Consider the following 19,159-nt stretch of genomic DNA (forward strand, 5'->3'; position numbering starts at 1 on the left):
ATATGACAACTGTTGCCAAAATATGATTGTGCATCCCACTTATCACCAATATCAATCAGCCAGAATGCAGTGAATAAATTTCCATAGTTGCCCTGAATATTTTCCAGCACTTAAATTAGCTATGGGTCTTTAATTTCAAATTTCATATTGTTCAAATGATACTGGTGTCTTTGTCTGTACATCTGAAAGAGCTACAGTTAGTCTGTGCACCATTTCTTAGTGTTTCTTATCTTTTAAAACAGAAACGGGGGCAAAAGATAGGTGGACATAGAAATGTTGACGTTCAAAGGCCAAGATATCAGTTGAGATTTTAAACTTTTGTACAAAGTGTAAAAAGATTTGCTATTGGTATGTACAGTAGCAAACATTTTAGATATTTCAATCTTTTCAAAATGTATTGAGCTACAGATAAGGACTTGGCATTTCTTGTTCTACATTCATTTTTCAAGTAGGAAGCCATGATAAAAATTGTTTTATAAATTAAAATTCCAAAATTAAAACCCAATTCTCATCCATATGGTCGCTTTAACTATGTTGAAAATGTCTACGATTCTCTATATGTATCTATACAGAAAAATGTGCATATGGTCAGAACCCAGTCAAGTAAATATCCCCAATAGATATTTCAAATTTCGCTGGAAATAGCTCTCTTTCTCAAAGTTCAAGTTTTCAACCTGTCAAGTGGCACTGACCAACAATAATTTACTCTGACTCCGATGAAGACTGAGTGTTAAGTGAAACAGTTCAGAAGACTGTGTGTGTCTGGTGAGAGTGCAACATATCCAACATTTCCTGCTAAACTGTTGTTGAATTGGACATGATGTATACTTCCTGGACAATGTCGCACAAGCTCAACAAATGAACATCGCTCGTATAGGTCAAAACCCCCTTTCCCGTTAAATGAACATTCACAAGTGCGACACAAAATGGTCATATATGATGTAAACTATGATGAAAACTGTAGTGGTCACATCATTATGATCGATGTATGGTAAAAACATGATTGTAAACACAGTAAAATACTACCAGAATCCCAAGGCCACATCTCACATTAGAAGTAAATTTTTTTATTTTTTTTACCCACATCTCAGTAGTAAATACAATAGCTGTTATCACTGAGGGAGTGAAAATTTTCCGTCAAAATTTGGTTACAAGAAGTGTGAAAATGAAGTTCAGCAATCACCTTGATGCCAGACCCCCTCGCTCCCTAAATGAACAAAGTTCGCTTATTGAGCTTGTGTGACATTGTGCGATCGTCCTTAATGAATAATAGTTAAAAGATAATAAAGTATCTTTCATACAAATTTTGACGACTGTCTCTGTCATGCATGTATGTATTTATTTATTTTCTAATTAGTTTCGTGAATGAAGAATTCCAAATCAGCAGAAGGAAAGTAATTTGCATATCAATGTTCAAAGATAATCAATCACAGCTCACAAATACCAAGGCATACACAGCTGATAATAGAAAATGTACTGTTTCTTGCAATTTCCATTAAATGAATCAGTATGCCTACAATATTTTTGTTAAGGTTGTCGTGTGGGGAATTTATCAATAAAACCATGTAAATTCACTCAAACATTTTTATTTAGATGCACTGGAGTCGGAACTAGAGGGCACATCGGCCTCCCCAGCAAAATGTCAATTACTCTTAGTTGGTCAAAGTTTGTGGCTGTATTTACTTATTATTTATGGCATGCCCTTTGCTAGTTCTGACTCCAGTGCGTCTAAATAAAAATGTATGGGTGGTAGGCAGGTAAAATCTACCGCGGCTCTCCAGTAATTTTACCACAGTTCCCAAACAAAATTATCCTGGCTTGAACAGAAAACAATGCATCTTTTACTTGTTTCCCCCTTCCTGTTACTGGGGTTCCACCATCTTAGCAAAAACACTGGTCAAGGTGTACATATGTAATAACAGAACCAACAGCCTCTCAATGGATGGTGGGGAATACACACGTTATTTTCAAATTGATGCAGTGTACTGTAATGTATTTTCATGTGCTATTGCTGGCAGAAGTACAGCCACAGGATACACTTCATCACATGCAAAGTAATTTCTGCATTTTCAATCGTTGTCTGCCAAAAAGCAATGGCCATAAGATACACCTCATCACGTGCAAACATAAGAACCATATGCCCCACCATACACTGCGGGGCCATGGATTCTGTTATTGTTATTTCTATTCTGTGTTATCTTATGATGCATTCTTCCTTCACAAATCTATATCATGTTGACTTATCTGAAGCATCGCTATTCTGTGTGCGTGAAACTGATCATGGAGGAGATAATATATTTAATAATCTGATAGGTATACTAAATGGATTTAATGTTCCAAGACCTGTTGGTACCACATCTGCATTTGTAGCATCTTCTCTTTGTCTTGATGTGCTTGCCTCAGTTACAGTTGCTGTTACAAAACTTTCTGAAGTCGATTGTTGCACAGCAGTTGTCGATACTTCATCTTGTCGGGGGTTGCTGCAAATGAGCATTGTATTGGAAGGTGTCTCTACTGTTGTTGTTGCTGACATTGCTTCACCTACAATTCTCCTGTTTGATGCAGTAAGAGATTGTGTAATATGTTCTTGTGCTGCAGGAGTTGCAGTTTGTGATGCAGCAGTTGGGCCTTCAGTTGATGTATTCTTTGCTGTCACAGATAAAGGAGGTTGTGTTGTCCTCTGGTCTGCTTGGGGTGGTGTCGATAAAGCCAGCAATGCTGCAGCAGCTGCATGTGTTTGAGGTGTTGCTAATGACATCGCAGTTTTCGGTTGAACTACATTAGAACTCTCTGTTTGATTCACAGTACTCTTTGGAATAGTATGTATGTAGGAAGATGTTGCTGCTTGTGTTGCTGTCACTGTTGGATTGCAAACAGAGGTTGACAAAGGTGTAACAGGTGTTGTTGCTGAAGCTGCTTTTGTCGCCACTCTTCTTACGACTGGAAATTGAGTTACTGTTGCAGTTGTCGCAGTCATAGCTGCAGCGTTTGTAACAGACACTTCGCCTATACCAGTTACAGACTGCGGCACTGCTGGGGTTTCTCTAGTTAACACATCTGATGTTATAGTAGCACTTCTAGTTGCTGTAGATGTTCTCTGAACTGCTGCAGCAGGACCTTGGTTGCTGCTGGCTGGTGGTCTGATATATGTTGTACCTGGTAAGAGAATGCCTGTAGAAAGAAATGAGCAATATTTCTTTTTAAATAATTATGCAAATAATTCAAACAGAGACTATGTGCACCATAATATGTTAATTCATGAGTGCAAATTAAAGTTATTCATGATAGAGTCCCTAAAAAATGTAACTGATATTTCAATTGAAGACTTTTTTTTAAGGTGAAAGAATGATGACTGAGTATACAACAACAATCACTGTGTTACTGATATAACACAAAAAGATGAAGTCAGAAATAATTACAAAATAAGTATATTTAAAATATATTTATTCAGGACTAATTTTTTCTTTCATTGATATAACATAAGATGAAGTTGAAAATGAGTACAAAATAAGTATACTTCAATTGTACTTACAAGGGACTTTGTAGAAATTTTTATTTTCAATGTACTGACTTGAAATTGTCAAGTAAGAAATATGAATGAAATAAGTATACTTGAAATGTACTTATGTGTAACAAGTACAAAATAAGTATTTGCTTATTGCATTTCACAAAACATCATTTCACATTATAACCAAGTCTATTTTAAGTATACCTGAAATGTACTTGATATTGATAAAAAAGAGTACACTTTTTACTGTTTCATTTTGGTTTTATATCATTATTTTCAAAGTTTGCACTGTTAATCTTCCCTTGTTTATCACCATGTCTCTCAGCATACTTGAAATATACTAAATAGTATAATGTGTGTGTGTGTGTGTGTGTGTATGTATATATATACATGTATATATATATATATATATATATATATATATATATATATATATATATATATATATATATATATATATATATAGTTCCAGATCTTCTGGTGTACAGTGCTCAATATGGATGGAGAGCTTGACAAGTGAATGAAGAAATGGTTACTTGGTTACTTGTTTACATTCGATTCTCGACTTCAAAATTCTTTCACATGGCCAGTATAGCTGGTCACACTCGTCAGGTGGGTGAATGCATACATATATCATATAGCATTATATGGAATATTCTATTTTAATTAAATTATCATAAAGTTTGGCTATTTGTAGTATTTATCAAGTTACAATGGATTAAAAAGAAGCAGCATTCGTTAACAGCATTTCACCATTGGCTTTAGTATAGCGCCACCACAGGTAGGATACTATACTAACCTGTTAGTTCGTTTGTTAATTTTTTGTCCAATTCAAGGTTGGGGTCTCCTTTGTACAGTTTACACATTAACCAATGACATCTACTTTTCAGAAATTTTTCTTGTTCTTTAGTGTTAGATTGTTTGATTTCACACTCCAGGTTCTGCAGTATGTCATGGACAACCCACGAGTCTGTAGATAAATAACACAGAAAATGTAATGAAACATGCATTAGTCCAGAAATATTTTCAAAGAGCACAGGAAGCATAAAATCTTGTGCAATCAAGGGTTTATCAGTCCATTTATTTTCTTCATTCTTTAACACTGAAAGCATCTATGTGCAAAGTTTTAATAAATATATATAAATTTGAGGGGCCCAAAAAGTCACAATTTCATACCGTAGGAAAAAACACTTACATGAGACCATGAATTGACACAAGTGCTCTTTATGACCATTGCACTTCAAAAGGTAAGTTTGATGCATGGGTGTCATGGGGGTGGGGGGGGGGGGGGAGGGGGGGGTATGTTGTTGTTATGGGGAGTTAGTACTTTTTATTGCATATTTGAAAAAGTTTGATGAATGGGTGGCGTGGGGGGTTATGGCGAGTTAGTACTTTTTATTGCATATTTGATTAAAATGTTAGTACTCATGGCACAAGCATTTAAAGAGTTTTGAAGCATTTTGACAGTAGATGAACACCTCTTTATATTTGATTGTTGTGAAAGGTCCAGTCAAATGACATTGCAATTTCTATGATAATGCAAATGTGTGACAAGTGATTTATACCATTTTTTTGAACTCAATCATGTGTAGTATAGCTTAATAATGAGATTTTGTGCTCATTATAACAAGGTCATATATGTTGCCATTTTGCCCATGCCACACTGATTCAGTCTTTTTTCAGCACAATTGATGTCATAATGGTGAAGGCGAAGGAAGGAAAGTGGCTTGACTTTTGTGTGTGTATGTGTGTGTGTGTGTATATATATATATATATATATATATATATAATATAGCACGGAGTTCGGAAAATAGCAAGTGCTGGTTATTTGCAATGTCAATTAACTGGACCTTTCACAACAATCAAATATAAATAGGTGTTCACCTACTGTCAAAATGCTTCAAAACTCTTTAAATGCTTGTGCCATGAGTACTAACATTTTAATGAATACATATACAGTAACATAATTTCATACAATGAGAGCTTTCGATAGTGTCAGTCTTGTTCATGCTATGATAGATGGTGCTGTTCATTATGCTATGTTAGTGACAAACAAACCTGTGGCTGATAACTGACGAGGTTCTTTTCCGGCTAACAAGTCACTAAGATACTCATATATCTTTGGATAATTTGGTGCAGGCAGTGATGTCTTGCCCAGTGTATCTGCAGATCCAGGTGAGTCCTCCCCTAAGCACGCCAACTTCATCACCTAGAAACAAAAGTAAAACAGATTATGAGTTTCAACAGAGAGGGCGCTGTAATCGAAATCATTTTGAGAGATCACATGGCATAATTCTCTCAATGGCTACTTGTAGTTTGTTTAATTTTAGGCCTTGGGTGTTTGACATGTTGGTAGCATTTCACTGCATGTACATGTATACAGCAAAATATTGATGCAGTGTGCAAGAGTTTGTGTAATATGGTAGGGCACTTGCCTGGGAAAAAGGTGTAAGGGGAAGGGGTGTAAGGGGAAGGGGCAGTGGAACTCCCCAGTTAGTATTACCATCACAAGACAGAGGATACCTGAAAGATAAGCACTCATTATTACCTCTCCCCTATCAATAAATATGTTCATACTAAAACCTGCTGGCTGGATATAACAAGACAAGCCGATATCAACCACTTTCATGTGAGTTTGCATAAGAGATCATTTCATTCAATAAATGTAGTTATTGCAGTCACGGTTGTATGTGACAGAGTATTAATACTTTCTTGATGCTATCTAAGAGAGATCTAAACCTACGCCAAACACTACAAAGTGTATCTTGCAAATCTACTCATGCATACAGTATTTAGCAGAGTGTACTGCAGGACTGATTCTTGCGTCATACTATACTGCTCACTGTACCATGCACGAGCCAAGTTGAACCAAGAATATGGAATATATATTCTGGTCGTTCTACTTCACGACATTGCATGTCACTGCTTCTGCTGTGTTCGAAATATGAGTCAAAATATTCAATTGCCTTTCATTTCCCCGATTTTTCTTTGATATTACTGGCGATGGTATAATAATGTTATTCTCTCTATTTTTCTTCATTCAGCTGGAAAATAGTCGTGACTTGAGAGTTGTCAAATTAACCCATCTTGATAATTTATGGTACAATACCTTTCCTATTTCTTCTGTGTAGTCTGCACCTTTCAATTTACTGAGTTCACTGGCAAGATTTAACCATTTCTATTAGAAAAAGACAATTTTTTATTACTATTTCTGTTGTATAAATCAAATTCATTAGCATGAAGCTAGCCAAAACAATGTACTTGTACACTTAAAGTGGTCATACGGATGAGGATTGGTTATTTATTTTGGATTTTCAATTCATAAAACAATTTTATCATGGCTTTTTACTTGAAAAATCAATGTGAAACAACATATACCAAGTCCTTGTTTGTTTGTAACTCAATAATTGACAAATGATTCATAAATGTGTAAAATTTTTGTTATTGTAAGTGCAATAACAAACATTTTGTGATCTTTTTAAAGCTTTTTGCAATGTATTGAGCTACAAACACAGACTTCGTTTTATGTTGTCACATAAATGTTGCATGATTGTCAAAAAACACCAAATTCAAATTCTCTCTCATCTTCACTGTTCTCACAGTAGAGCACTGTGTTGTCTCATGAGACTTAGCAGATACACATATGTATGAGATGAACACTTAATATTCATGACTATTTTAATGTGAAATGAATAAGTACATGTACCTGCATAGGTATATTATTCTTCAATATTTTTGCTTCAATTGGTCAGAAAGTACTCTATTGAGCATTTCACAATTTCCAGTACATGTGTTTGACTTGAAGCAACAAGACCCCTTAGTCACTCATACTAGTATTTAACTTGAAGAACAAAGTCAAATACTAGAGAATAATAACTTTACTTTCTTACCTGCAAGGGTGGGACACTGAATATTTCGTCTTCAGTTGAAAGAGCTGACACTAAGAAAATGAGGATAAACATAAATAATAAATAATAATCAGATGAAGGTGAATGGCTAGACAAGTAAAATATTTCCCCTTAGGATAAAAAAAGAAAGAATTGTTTCTGGACTGGACAGTTTGTCTACAATGGTGCGACAATGCGATTTATTTATTTTTTTAAATTTCTCAACAAACCTGTCACTAAATGTAGTAATTATGAGGGTTACTGTTCTCTTTATTTAGTACTTTAGAGCAAGTGTTTATGTGGGGCAGATATCATTTGCTTGTTCATGATTGTCTCTGCAGTTGTCTTCACTGAAGTAGAGAGGGTTATTTTTGTGTTCCCCACAGATCTACAGACTGCATGGGCTGGACAAACACACACAAAAAAAGACTGATGTGAGGGTGTTTAAGTGATGCGCACACTGACCAGAAACAATTCTTTATTTTTATGGCTTTACAGCAGCGAGCCTTAATTATGATAGCCAAATTTGTTGTTTTGAGTCAAAATGAGAAAAACTTGTGAATCACCACATAGTAAGAGATAGGGGAACACCAAATTTTGGTGCGTCACTAGAAATTGTTTGCATCAGTGGTGTGCCAAATTAGCTTAGAGGGCACACTGACCTTATGTAGTACTGTAAAGTAATGCTAACATATTGTAGGCTATTTCAGTGCTTATTTCTCCTTAGCATGTGTTAGTGACTGGAAGGGTTAATTATTGATTTTTCGGCTCCAAGATACATTGTGTGAAGCATTTTGTAGCTTATGCTGTTACGTTTCGGAAATTCCATTGTGAAGCAAACAAAATGAAAAGATATGTTGACCTCTTTAATTGTGAGTGATTTTATAGAAGAAATACTAAATATCATCACATGACAGAGAAGGATTTTACTGATAAAACCCAGGGTATGGTCAAAGACTAATTTCACTAATTATCAGACTGGTACATTATTTTCATGTACAATAGGGCATTTTGGTCATTACTTATTGTTGCGTTTTTGTTTTCTAGTGAACTAAGCGAATGTATGTCTTAAGCAAAAAATTCCTGGTTTACACTTGCAGTAGGTCCCTCACAGCAGTGCCTGTTGGGGGGGCTAATAAAAGCATTGCACTGTTATGGAATGATCTAAACCATTGGTAAGTCAGACTGCTAAATGCTCACCAATGTATAAAATGACAGAACCCCATGAAACGTGAGTGCAAGCGTGTCATACTTGAGGATTTGCACAAGTGCTTGCAGTGTTCTCTTCACCCGTACTTTCACTCGCTATGCTCGTGAAAGTGTAACAGAAAACACTGCAAGCATGAGAGCAAATACCCTTGAGTACCAACAATGGATCTCACATGGCATGGGGTTCTCTGTTATTATTACATGTTTATCTGAAACGGCAAATTTCCATAAAAAATCATACAGCAAGATCACGAAGTTTCGCCGTGTGTAGCAAAAGTCTGCATCCTCATTTGCAAGATGGTATGCAATTATGTTTTCGGTATTGCACTGCCGTGAAAATACCACTAGCATGCATGCGCACCAGTGCAAGTAATCTCTGGTACATATGTAATACAGTACACTATAAAATATGTGTATGCAGATGTCATTGCAAACCATACAATGTATGTTAACTTAGATAGTTCATAGAGACCGAGCTCCTCTTCATCGACGCGGTGGGTCTCCAGTTCTGTCAAAGAAATCAAGTTCTATCACACTATAAATACCAAAGACAGCAGCTATCCTCATGTAATATACTATTGTATTGGTATGGTAAGTTCGGCCAGCTGTTGATACTGATGAATTGTTGGATTCTGGTTGCTACGTTACTGGAGACCCAACAACGAAGAGAATCTCAGACTCCTTGAAATATTTGGGTTAAAAATGTATGGTTCATGATAATATTTATTGGCAGAACTTCAGTGTACATTTGTATGTACATGTATTACACAAATTCTGACTGTAAAATATCATATTGCTCAGAGTAGGAGAGATAATTAGATGTTATCCCTAAATATTTTTGTTTGTTCAGCCAAGGAAAATACAAGTGACCTACAGGCCTTTGTCACCACTCATCTAGTGACTCGTAGTGACAACCCTTATATCATGAGAATTTTCTGGCTGAATAAAGAAAAATATTGGAGAACAACATCTAACACAGCAGAACCAGTGACGTAGACATGCGTTGTCGTGACGTAGCCATGCATTGTCATGACACAGACACATGGTGTCATGACGTAGAACAACCAGAGTATATATTCCATATTTTTTTGTTGAACCTTGCTTGTGCATGGTGCATGTATAATATATGCTGTTTGACATCATATACTTGAAAAGTGAGATATTTATGTGACAATGAGTCAAATTTCACAAGTCGAAATATTTTGCAGTCACAGTAGTTTTGCTTTTACGTCCACTAAATTTTCTGTTAACATGTGTCACTATTTTTTCCATCTGATAGTGTTAAACTATAACTTTATTTTGATTTACTTACTTCTTGCTTTTCTTTGTAAAAATTCCATGTAAGCCTTGACTTCTTGCGGTGTTTTGGTTCTGATAACTCTAGAAATGCGTACATAGTTCTCATGGTTTCCATTTCTGTAACAAATCAAAAAGGTGTGCAATATGAGTTTCAGTAGCAGGATATCCATTTGTTTATTTCTCTAATCGGAATATCAAACTTTGACATTATTCAGGAAGACCACAAGGGTGATTAACACCTACCCAGATGGACCCTGTGGGTTTAGTGTCAATGTAGAATGCCTGTGGATGGGGGTGGGGAGGTAGGAGTGGGGAGGTGGGGGTGTGAAAATGTTGTTCAGTAGAGTCAAACTTAATGACAGTCTTCTTATAGCATGGCAAATTAAATGAAACCCAGACTAGGGTTTGAACCCTGAATACAGTGACCATGACAACCAAGCACACTTAACGACCCTCTTCAGATTATGATTAAAATCTAGGTGTGAAAACAGAGGTATAGAAAAAGTTGGTTCAGATCATAGAATGATCCCTTATTAAGATACTGCAACACTAATGCGATGACCCAGGATTGAAACATAGCCCTTTAAAAACAGTCTCTGTAGTAACACTTCAAACGTACATTTACAGCAGGGAATACTCTTTGTCAATACTTACATAGCTGTGACAGCATTTGCAATAGGAAACTTGCAATCCAGACTGAGCATGCTCAGATGCAAAGGACTATGGGATTATCTGTGGTTATCGCAATCCCTAATCAGGAGCTACCGATAAAATAAACCTCCCACAATGGTCAGGGCAACTATGAATTCATCATTTGTGGTTTAAAACAATGTAATATTATTGTTTACAATACTATTTGATTAGTATTTATTATCGCATTTCCCATGATGCAACATTCAAAATGGCGAGTTTGCAAGTTCCCTATTGAACATCACCACATGGTCAATGCAGCACAGAACAGAGAAAACATACAACTCCCAAACATGATTCCAAGCATGCACCATAAATAGGGGTGATGGATAAACATAAAACAAATTGCGAGAATGGATGTTCATGGACTCTGGGTTCATGTTTAGTAATGAAAATTTCTACATCACACAGAGTCAAAATATTTCTTGGAAGCAAATCTCAAATTTTTGTTGACATACCCCTGATGATGCTGACGAGACGTTAGTGAAACTTTGTGATTCCCTTCCAAGAAATGTTCTGACTCTGTGTGAGTAGGAATTTTCATTTACTAAATAAAAGAACTTGTTGTAACTTACTTTTGGAGAGTATCTAATAGAGCCTGTTTTTCCTTCATGCTCCAGTTTGGTTGTTTTGTGAACATGTTGGCACTTCCCCGTGATTCTTCCCATGGTTTCCTTGATATTCGTTTGCGTTTGGAACGTCTTAGTCCAGTATCCATAATGTGCTTGAATAGTCTATAACTGGAAAAAATTAGGACAGTAGGAATTTAGGAAATTGTGACCACCACTAGACCATACATATGTAACCACCACTAGACTGTACATATATAACCACCACTAGACCATACATATGTAACCACCACTAGACCATACACATGTAACCACCACTAGACCATACATATATATCCACCACTAGACCATACACATGTAACCACCACTAGACCATACATATATATACACACCACTAGACCATACATATATATACACACCACTGGACCATACACATATGTAACCACCACTAGACCATACATGTAACCACCACTAGACCATACACATATGTAACCACCACTTGACCATACATGTAACCACCACTAGACCATACAATGATACATATATAACCACCCCTAGACTATACAATGTACATGTGACCACCACTAGACCATACACATATAACCACCACTAGACCATACATATGTAACCACCACTAGACCATACATGTAACCACCACTAGACCATACACATATGTAACCACCACTTGACCATACATGTAACCACCACTAGACCATACAATGATACATATATAACCATCACTAGACCATACAATGTACATGTGACCACCACTAGACCATACACATATAACCACCACTAGACCATACATATGTAACCACCACTAGACCATACATATATAACCACCACTAGACCATACACATATATACACCACTAGACCATACATATATAACCACCACTAGACCATACATGTAACCACCACTAGACCATACACATCTGTAACCACCACTAGACCATACATGTGACCACCACTAGACCATACACATGTAACCACCACGAGACCATACACATGTAACCACCACTAGACCATACACATATGTAACCACCACTAGACCATACATATGCAACCACTAGACCATACACATGTAACCACCACCACTAGTCCATACATATGTACAATGTCATACTAATGCATGAATGATATGTTGTATGTTGGGAAATGCTAGTATCAATTGTTTTACAGATATTGTTAATGAGAATACATCATTCTGTAAACCAATTGATACTAGCATTTCCCAACATACAACATATCATTCATGCATTAGTATGACATTGTACATATGTATGGACTAGACCTGTATGGGGGGTACTCCATGTAGTAGCGATAGTCTAAGGTCACATGAAAGCCTGTACTTTATGTTAGAACTGGTGATTACATAGGGGCATATTGTCTATTATTATATCTGTTATTGCGATGCCCAACCAATCACAATAACTGTTATTCACCACAATGAATGATCAGCCCCATGTAGTCAATGAGGGCTCACAGTACAAGGATATTCTAGTACATGTACAATTATGTGGTAGATATCGGTACATACAAAACAGCAATTTTAGCGATGCTCTCAAGGTCTGTGACGAGACTCTAACGCCCCACCCCTTCCCCATGACCATCCAGGCACTCAAGATTGTTGCTCCAACAATTTCCAACATGGCAATTATTACATGGTTTCTTTGGTATAATAAATACATCACATCCTATATGTCCTTGTTCATATCCATACCTGTGCAATGTGGTTTATTTAATAGACATTCTAGACTGTTACTGTCCGAAATTCTGTAAAAACAAGGAGAGAGACACAAAGTACTAATCATTAAATGTATTTATCAATGAAAGCCACAGGATAGATTATAATTTTTTTCTTAAATAACAAAATAATATTAATTATATTTTTTAAGTCATCAAAAAAAATGTGAAATCTCACATGACTCTCAGCACCACATGATGACTGCCAAAATGGGGGGTGGGGGGGTTATTGCAGACTGGCTTGTCGATACTGATTTTTAAAGTAGCCATATGGATGAGGATATTGTATTTATTTTGGATTTTTAATTTCTAAATATTGTTATCATGGCTCCTACTTGAAAAATCAGTCATATGAAACTTGAAAGAACATTGAGTCTTGACTAGTCTGTCTTTGTAACCCAATACATTGCAAAAAGGTAAAACAAATGTGTGAAAAGTGTGTTAGAGTACGTATAATAACAATAATTGTACACATTTATTAATCTTTTGCAATTTATTGAGTTACAAAAGATGATTTGGTATATGTTGTTTCACCAATATCATCATCATCTCTATATTTCCTAGTCTAGGTGTTATCCATGGCTTCCAATCTCGTGAGTCTAGCTCAATGAGGTGTTGGTATAAAATTTCAAATTCAACAAACCCACACTGTACTTACAGCATGTCTTTGTTAATCAATCACAGAATTCTGCTCAATAAAAATTTAGTGTTTATTCAGTTACTTGATAATGTCCAAATATGGTACATTTGCCATACCAGGATGCTACTACTTATAATACATTATTTACATCACGCTAATTATAATTTGGGTTTACTCATTTGCATAATCAACTTTTGGTTCATGATTTCTGAGCTAGACGGGGTAAAGAGAGATCTTGAGATTTGAAACCACAGATTCCACTGGGCTAGTATTTCCTTAGTAAGGCCTAACAAAATTATTGTTTGGTTCCGGTTACCCGACCCTACTTAGCTTTTCACTGCCGCAACCCTAATTTGGCCTAAACCTTTTTTATGTATTCAAGAAAAAAAATTAAATTGCAAACATTTTGAAGTCTCACAAGAAATAATGGATATGGAAACTGATATCAACTTGAAAAGACAATATAAAACTGTTCTTCCAATCTGTAATGGCTGGACATCTGATGAGAAGAAACCAATGACAGAGACCATATTGAAAACAGAAACATGTTAATAAAAGACCCTTATTAACATGTACAGTGTCTACTTTTGGTATTTTACTATTTTTAGTAAATATGTTGTTGGTTGTGAAGAATACTGAAGTTACATTCTGCCCCCCCCCCCCCATCAAAATTTATAAATACTGTGTACACATAAATTTACTACCCACAATGCAAATGGTCATGTGCGCACTGACTGCCATCCGTTTTTTGGTCCCCGTACGAGTTTGTTAAAATGAACATACTGAATATTTCATAATTTCTCGATATATACATCATTTCAACGTAACTGTTAGCCATAAAGTGTATGTAAAACTAGCAAGTACTTTAGCATAAACAATAAACAAGCTTAAAAGTAGAAAAATCTGCTTTCAAACATTGAATGGGAACGTACTCTTGACTGTGACTGTAGCATTCACCATTGCGTCGTTAAATTCTGTCGTTGACTCTCTGTGTCTGTGTTCGTCATCATCGATTTATGCCTAAACTCGTGACCCCATGATACCTGACGTCACCAACTTCGGTGTAGTTTACTGCTTCGCGGATCACTGTCGTTCCTCCGAGCAACCATCGTCAACGTCCGCCTTTGTTCGGAAGTTCATCCGTGCGTTTTCATTGGACGTTGAATTTTCCGATTGCTAGCCGAAAATAGTCGGATAAAATCGTCATACGAGTATTGTGCAGTAGGTTGACAGCGATTGGCAACGAGAAACTCAGTCCAAACAGGCAACAATACCGTGATTTCCTGGTCATAATATTCGAAGTTTTATTCCGATCTTTATAACACACCTCTGTAAGGATCACTAAGTATATAAACGTACCGTGTGAATACAAATTTAATCGTTTATGGTCCTATACGGGTGGATTTTTCCCTTTGGACCTCATTCAGTGAAACTGTGTGTTTGCCTTCCATCAAGGCGGAATCCGTGAAGACACCAGATCGAGCCTACGATGTAAGCTGTTGATCGCCAAAACGAAGCTGGAAAAATCAGAAAAAAATCGTGTATTACAGTATGAGTGGACGACCTAGGACCACGTCATTTGCCGAGGCTAATAAAGGATCATCATCGTCATTTGGGGGCATGAAAATTTCACGTAAGTAAATTGCGACGTCTGCAAATGACCTCTATAATGGAGGCCGCCATGATTGTGGCCTCTATCGTTTGTTGAAATACCACGGCCATTCAACGAAGCAGTGAAGCAATTTTTGGTCATTCATCGGGCCCGTTCAGTGAATCCATTCAGAAAATTTTAATCCCATGTGCGACATACCAATGGATGTATGTGAAATCAAGAACGGGCGCAGTTAAAATATGTATATGGGCAAATCGCCATGACAGGGAAGGGGGTTCCCGATTCGAGTTCATGCCATTTTTGTAAGCGATCCCACCTATTTTCAACGTCATATGTTTCCGCAGATTTTTGACCGTACAAAATGTAAATATTACCAAGTATAGTTTTTAGCAACCACTTTTCGGTATACAGACGTCACTGACAAGTATTTTCATGTTCATTTACACGTGGACCGAATTCTAATAAATCGAGGTGACCTCCATGTCTGTCGCGTCATGTGAAAAGGATCAGTTCATAGCGACGGACACAGTGACACTGAATGCGAAAAGTGCTGCCTTTGCTAAAGTGATTCAATTTCCCTCGTGGGTTAATGCATAAAATATCATTTACATAACGACGTTAACAAAATTATGTGAATTATTGAGTGTTGATGAATGTCTGCAGCGCAACGTGCCAATTTCTGTCAATACTGGGTGGACCCATTCAACAAAAAATGTTGCAAGGCCAGGGCTATTTTTAGATCAATTCGCTCAAACACAGTAGGTAAGAAATACTTGGATTTCTTTGAATTCACGAGAGGGCATATTTGTTTTCGAAAGTTATAGCAGTGTTTTTGAGAATTGATGAAAATTACACGTCTATCAAAGTCATTTTAAAAACATAATTTGTACAAACAGATGCATTGAATTGTGAATTCTAAATTCCAAAAAAATATAGAATGTACAATCAGTGGATAACACTTTTATCAAGGTTAGCTAGGAGAGTAGCATGTCATAACCCTCACATTTACTCTTTGCTAAATCAATTTATTGATACCATCACCCAAGTGATTCATATGTTATTGGCTTACTGGTGAGGGTAAGCATTGAACAGTGGCTATTTTTGATGGGTGAAACAAATCAGTTTTACAATAAGAGGGTCTAACCCTTTTCTTTTCCCATGTCGGTTATACTTCCATGGATATGTATACATACTAAGACAAGACTCTACTTTGACAGGTGTGGTCATCATTCTAGCCATGTGATCCACTGCTTTGTGAAGTGATTGTGGCTTTATGTAGGGTGAATGTACATATGTATGGCTTCTCAGACATGGTTGATCACTGCTTGTGTTGAACAAGTCTGTAGCTGGGACACATTCAAAACAAGAACGCAGCAGGCATGTGAATATACCATAGCCAGGGTTCTTTGCCATTGCGTTCTTGGTTCCTGTTTCAGTGATTTCTGTAGTACGACACATATTAACATGACAGTGTAATTTGCTCCACCTTGTCCAAGACTGTCGTCGCTATATGTGATAATGTCCCAGTGTTTTTGCAAGTTTTTGGAACCCAGGTAACAGCCAAACAGAGGAGGAAATATGGTGAACTTGATATTGTTTTCTGTACCACATATACATGTATGTCTTATAATTGTTATGGGTACATGTACACAGGTACATTTGCAACGGGGAAAATGTTGGGATGTACCATAATTTTGTTGGCTCCCTCCTAATAGCAAGAAGGGAGGCAAATGGTTACATGTGCTTTGATTTCTGTACCATGGACAATAATTTGGTACGTAATACTGTTAATGGAGGGAAGGGGATATGGTATCATTTAAATTTGCATTCGTATTATCATCCATGTTCCGTAATTTTATTAAATGATTTTGATAGAGAACCAAGTAAAATATAAAGGAAATCCTGTACTACACAATGTAAGTAGACCTACATATACTAGTACATACTAACTAGTCTATACTGTATACAGAAGAAAAAATCAAAATGATATCCCTTTTAGCAATTGATAACTGCTAAATATTCACAGAAGTTTGTGTCAACTACACATATCTATGCAAGTGAGTGATGTTTCGATTTTGAATTCACACCCAAGTTATGTAGTGTCATCACAAAGTGAAGGTACACATGTATACATGTATGTTTTATACAGTACATGTTTTGAGGATACAGCATGTAATATGCCATGTACCATATTTACAGACAACTTATTTACAGATGGTAAATATAGCCATGGGCAACAGAGATGATCTGTAGTTACATGTACAGTGTAGGAGGCATACTGTGCCTAACCATTTTTCTCAGATTTCTGTGGCATTCAAGCTTTTGATGACCTGAAATCAGATGTATATTTTGTACACTTGCCCCTGAGTAGTACATGTAGTATTTATCATATTTTGGTCTAGACAGTGATTTGCCTGTTCAGAGGTTGTGTTTGTGTTTTTATCAAGACATGGTCTGGACGTGCATAAGCAACTCTCCCTTGTCCTGAGATGAAGAAAACTTTGTTTTGTACACTGTCTCAGAAGCAGTGTTGTAGAAGGTGACATTTGCCAATATGCAGCATATAGACATCACCCCCCCCCCCCTTCCTAATAACCAGAAATTTATGTTTTTTGTAGACTTGCCCACCCAATATTATTGTTTTTATGTAGAAATTGTCATTTATATAGACATGTGCTTGCATCCCCTCCCCCCCACACACACACTTATTCTTTCATATGTATACTATATATGTTAATATTTTGACCTGCCAGTGTCCTGTACAAATCTGCTTGAAAGAGATCGTTTCTGCTCCATAAATATGATTCTAATTGTTAATTTACATACGAAAGAATTATTGATATTTTAATGATTTTGGTATTTAATTGTTGTCGAAAAATCATTAGATAGTCACAGAATCCAGTACTCTTAAACCGCCTAGAGGCCAATCAGAGGAAAATGCTACCAGGTACATGTGTATACATGTACATGTAGGTCAGTGATATTTAAACCAGTAGACAAAGTTACTATGATTAGACAGTGCAAATAAAGTTTTAAGGGTAATTCTGGCAAATGCGAGTTGGGAGATATTTGTCTTTGCGATACATGAAAGGGGAAAAAATTAAGATTTCATTATCCCATGGCATTCTCCAGTTAAATGATAACGAGATCAAGAATAAATGTGCTGAAGTAAACTTTGAAGGTGTACACAAAGAATTACTTAACCCATTCCTCCCCCCTCCCCCCTCCCACCTATTATCCCAGGCAGCCACATACATGTATGTTTCGTATTTACACAGGCTTGTCTACCAGAGAAATGATGAACACCCAGTGTTTTTTTTAACTTCCATACATGTATGCATGTTGTACATGTAACTCTAGAGTCTAGCGCCATTACCAGCATATAATACAATGAATATTAGTTTCCTTTTGAAAAGTCGTCTTTACATATACAGATATTAAACATATTTAAGTAAATATGTATTCCCCGGATCAAAGACCTTTGTGGAAAACAAAATAGCTACGTGTGGTATATTTAATGCATAGTTTTTGTAAAAAAAAAACAAAAAAAAAAAACCCTTGGCATGGGCCGCCATAAGACTATCCTGGATTGCAAATTTCAAAGAAAAATTATGTCCATGTTTTATATGTATGTAAGAAGAGATGAATGTGTGGATAAATTAGTGATACAAGATATTTGATATAACGAGTTTGTGTGTCCTTAATTTAACCCAAACTCCCTAACTTAATGATAATTCAATGTTTGTTGACCAAACAACAGTTTACAAGTGTAATGAGTGTAGACTACTGGGTGAGATTGTTAGATCTCTTTCTTGACCTCAACCTGTTAATTATTTTTGTCCATGGGAAGATATTTGTTATTGCTTGCTTGGTTGGTTGACATACTTACATATATATAGTTACAGTTAGAGGCACATGGTTGGCATGCAAATTACAGTGGTTATGATCACAGTAGCACATGTCAAGATCATGTACACTGTGTTCTGTTTACATAGACTTGA

General features: G+C 36.3%; 2 protein-coding genes across 2 annotated transcripts in view; one reads left to right on the forward strand and one right to left on the reverse strand.

Annotated features, from left to right (window-relative positions):
* Window positions 1-1,111: 1,111 nt before the first annotated feature.
* LOC144440245 (uncharacterized) lies at window positions 1,112-14,552 on the reverse strand. The gene is made up of 9 exons (XM_078129570.1): window positions 14,479-14,552; window positions 12,884-12,936; window positions 11,169-11,333; window positions 9,917-10,020; window positions 7,399-7,448; window positions 6,618-6,686; window positions 5,567-5,717; window positions 4,308-4,478; window positions 1,112-3,171 (listed from the first exon to the last, which is right to left on the reverse strand). Exons 3-9 carry the CDS (start codon window positions 11,309-11,311, stop codon window positions 2,279-2,281), a joined length of 1,581 nt encoding a protein of 526 aa, XP_077985696.1. The 5' UTR covers window positions 11,312-11,333; window positions 12,884-12,936; window positions 14,479-14,552; the 3' UTR covers window positions 1,112-2,278.
* A 116-nt stretch (window positions 14,553-14,668) lies between these two features.
* The window catches only part of LOC144439669 (glycogen synthase kinase-3 beta-like), a 29,786-nt gene continuing 25,295 nt past the window's right edge, over window positions 14,669-19,159 (forward strand). Inside the window, exon 1 of the mRNA XM_078128903.1 lies at window positions 14,669-15,179. Within this exon, the coding sequence (XP_077985029.1) occupies window positions 15,098-15,179 (82 nt within the window). The 5' untranslated portion in view covers window positions 14,669-15,097. The remainder of the gene's footprint in view (window positions 15,180-19,159) is intronic.

The sequence above is a fragment of the Glandiceps talaboti genome, chromosome 9, assembly GCF_964340395.1.
Source record: "Glandiceps talaboti chromosome 9, keGlaTala1.1, whole genome shotgun sequence".
Taxonomy (NCBI): Eukaryota; Metazoa; Hemichordata; class Enteropneusta; family Spengelidae; genus Glandiceps; species Glandiceps talaboti.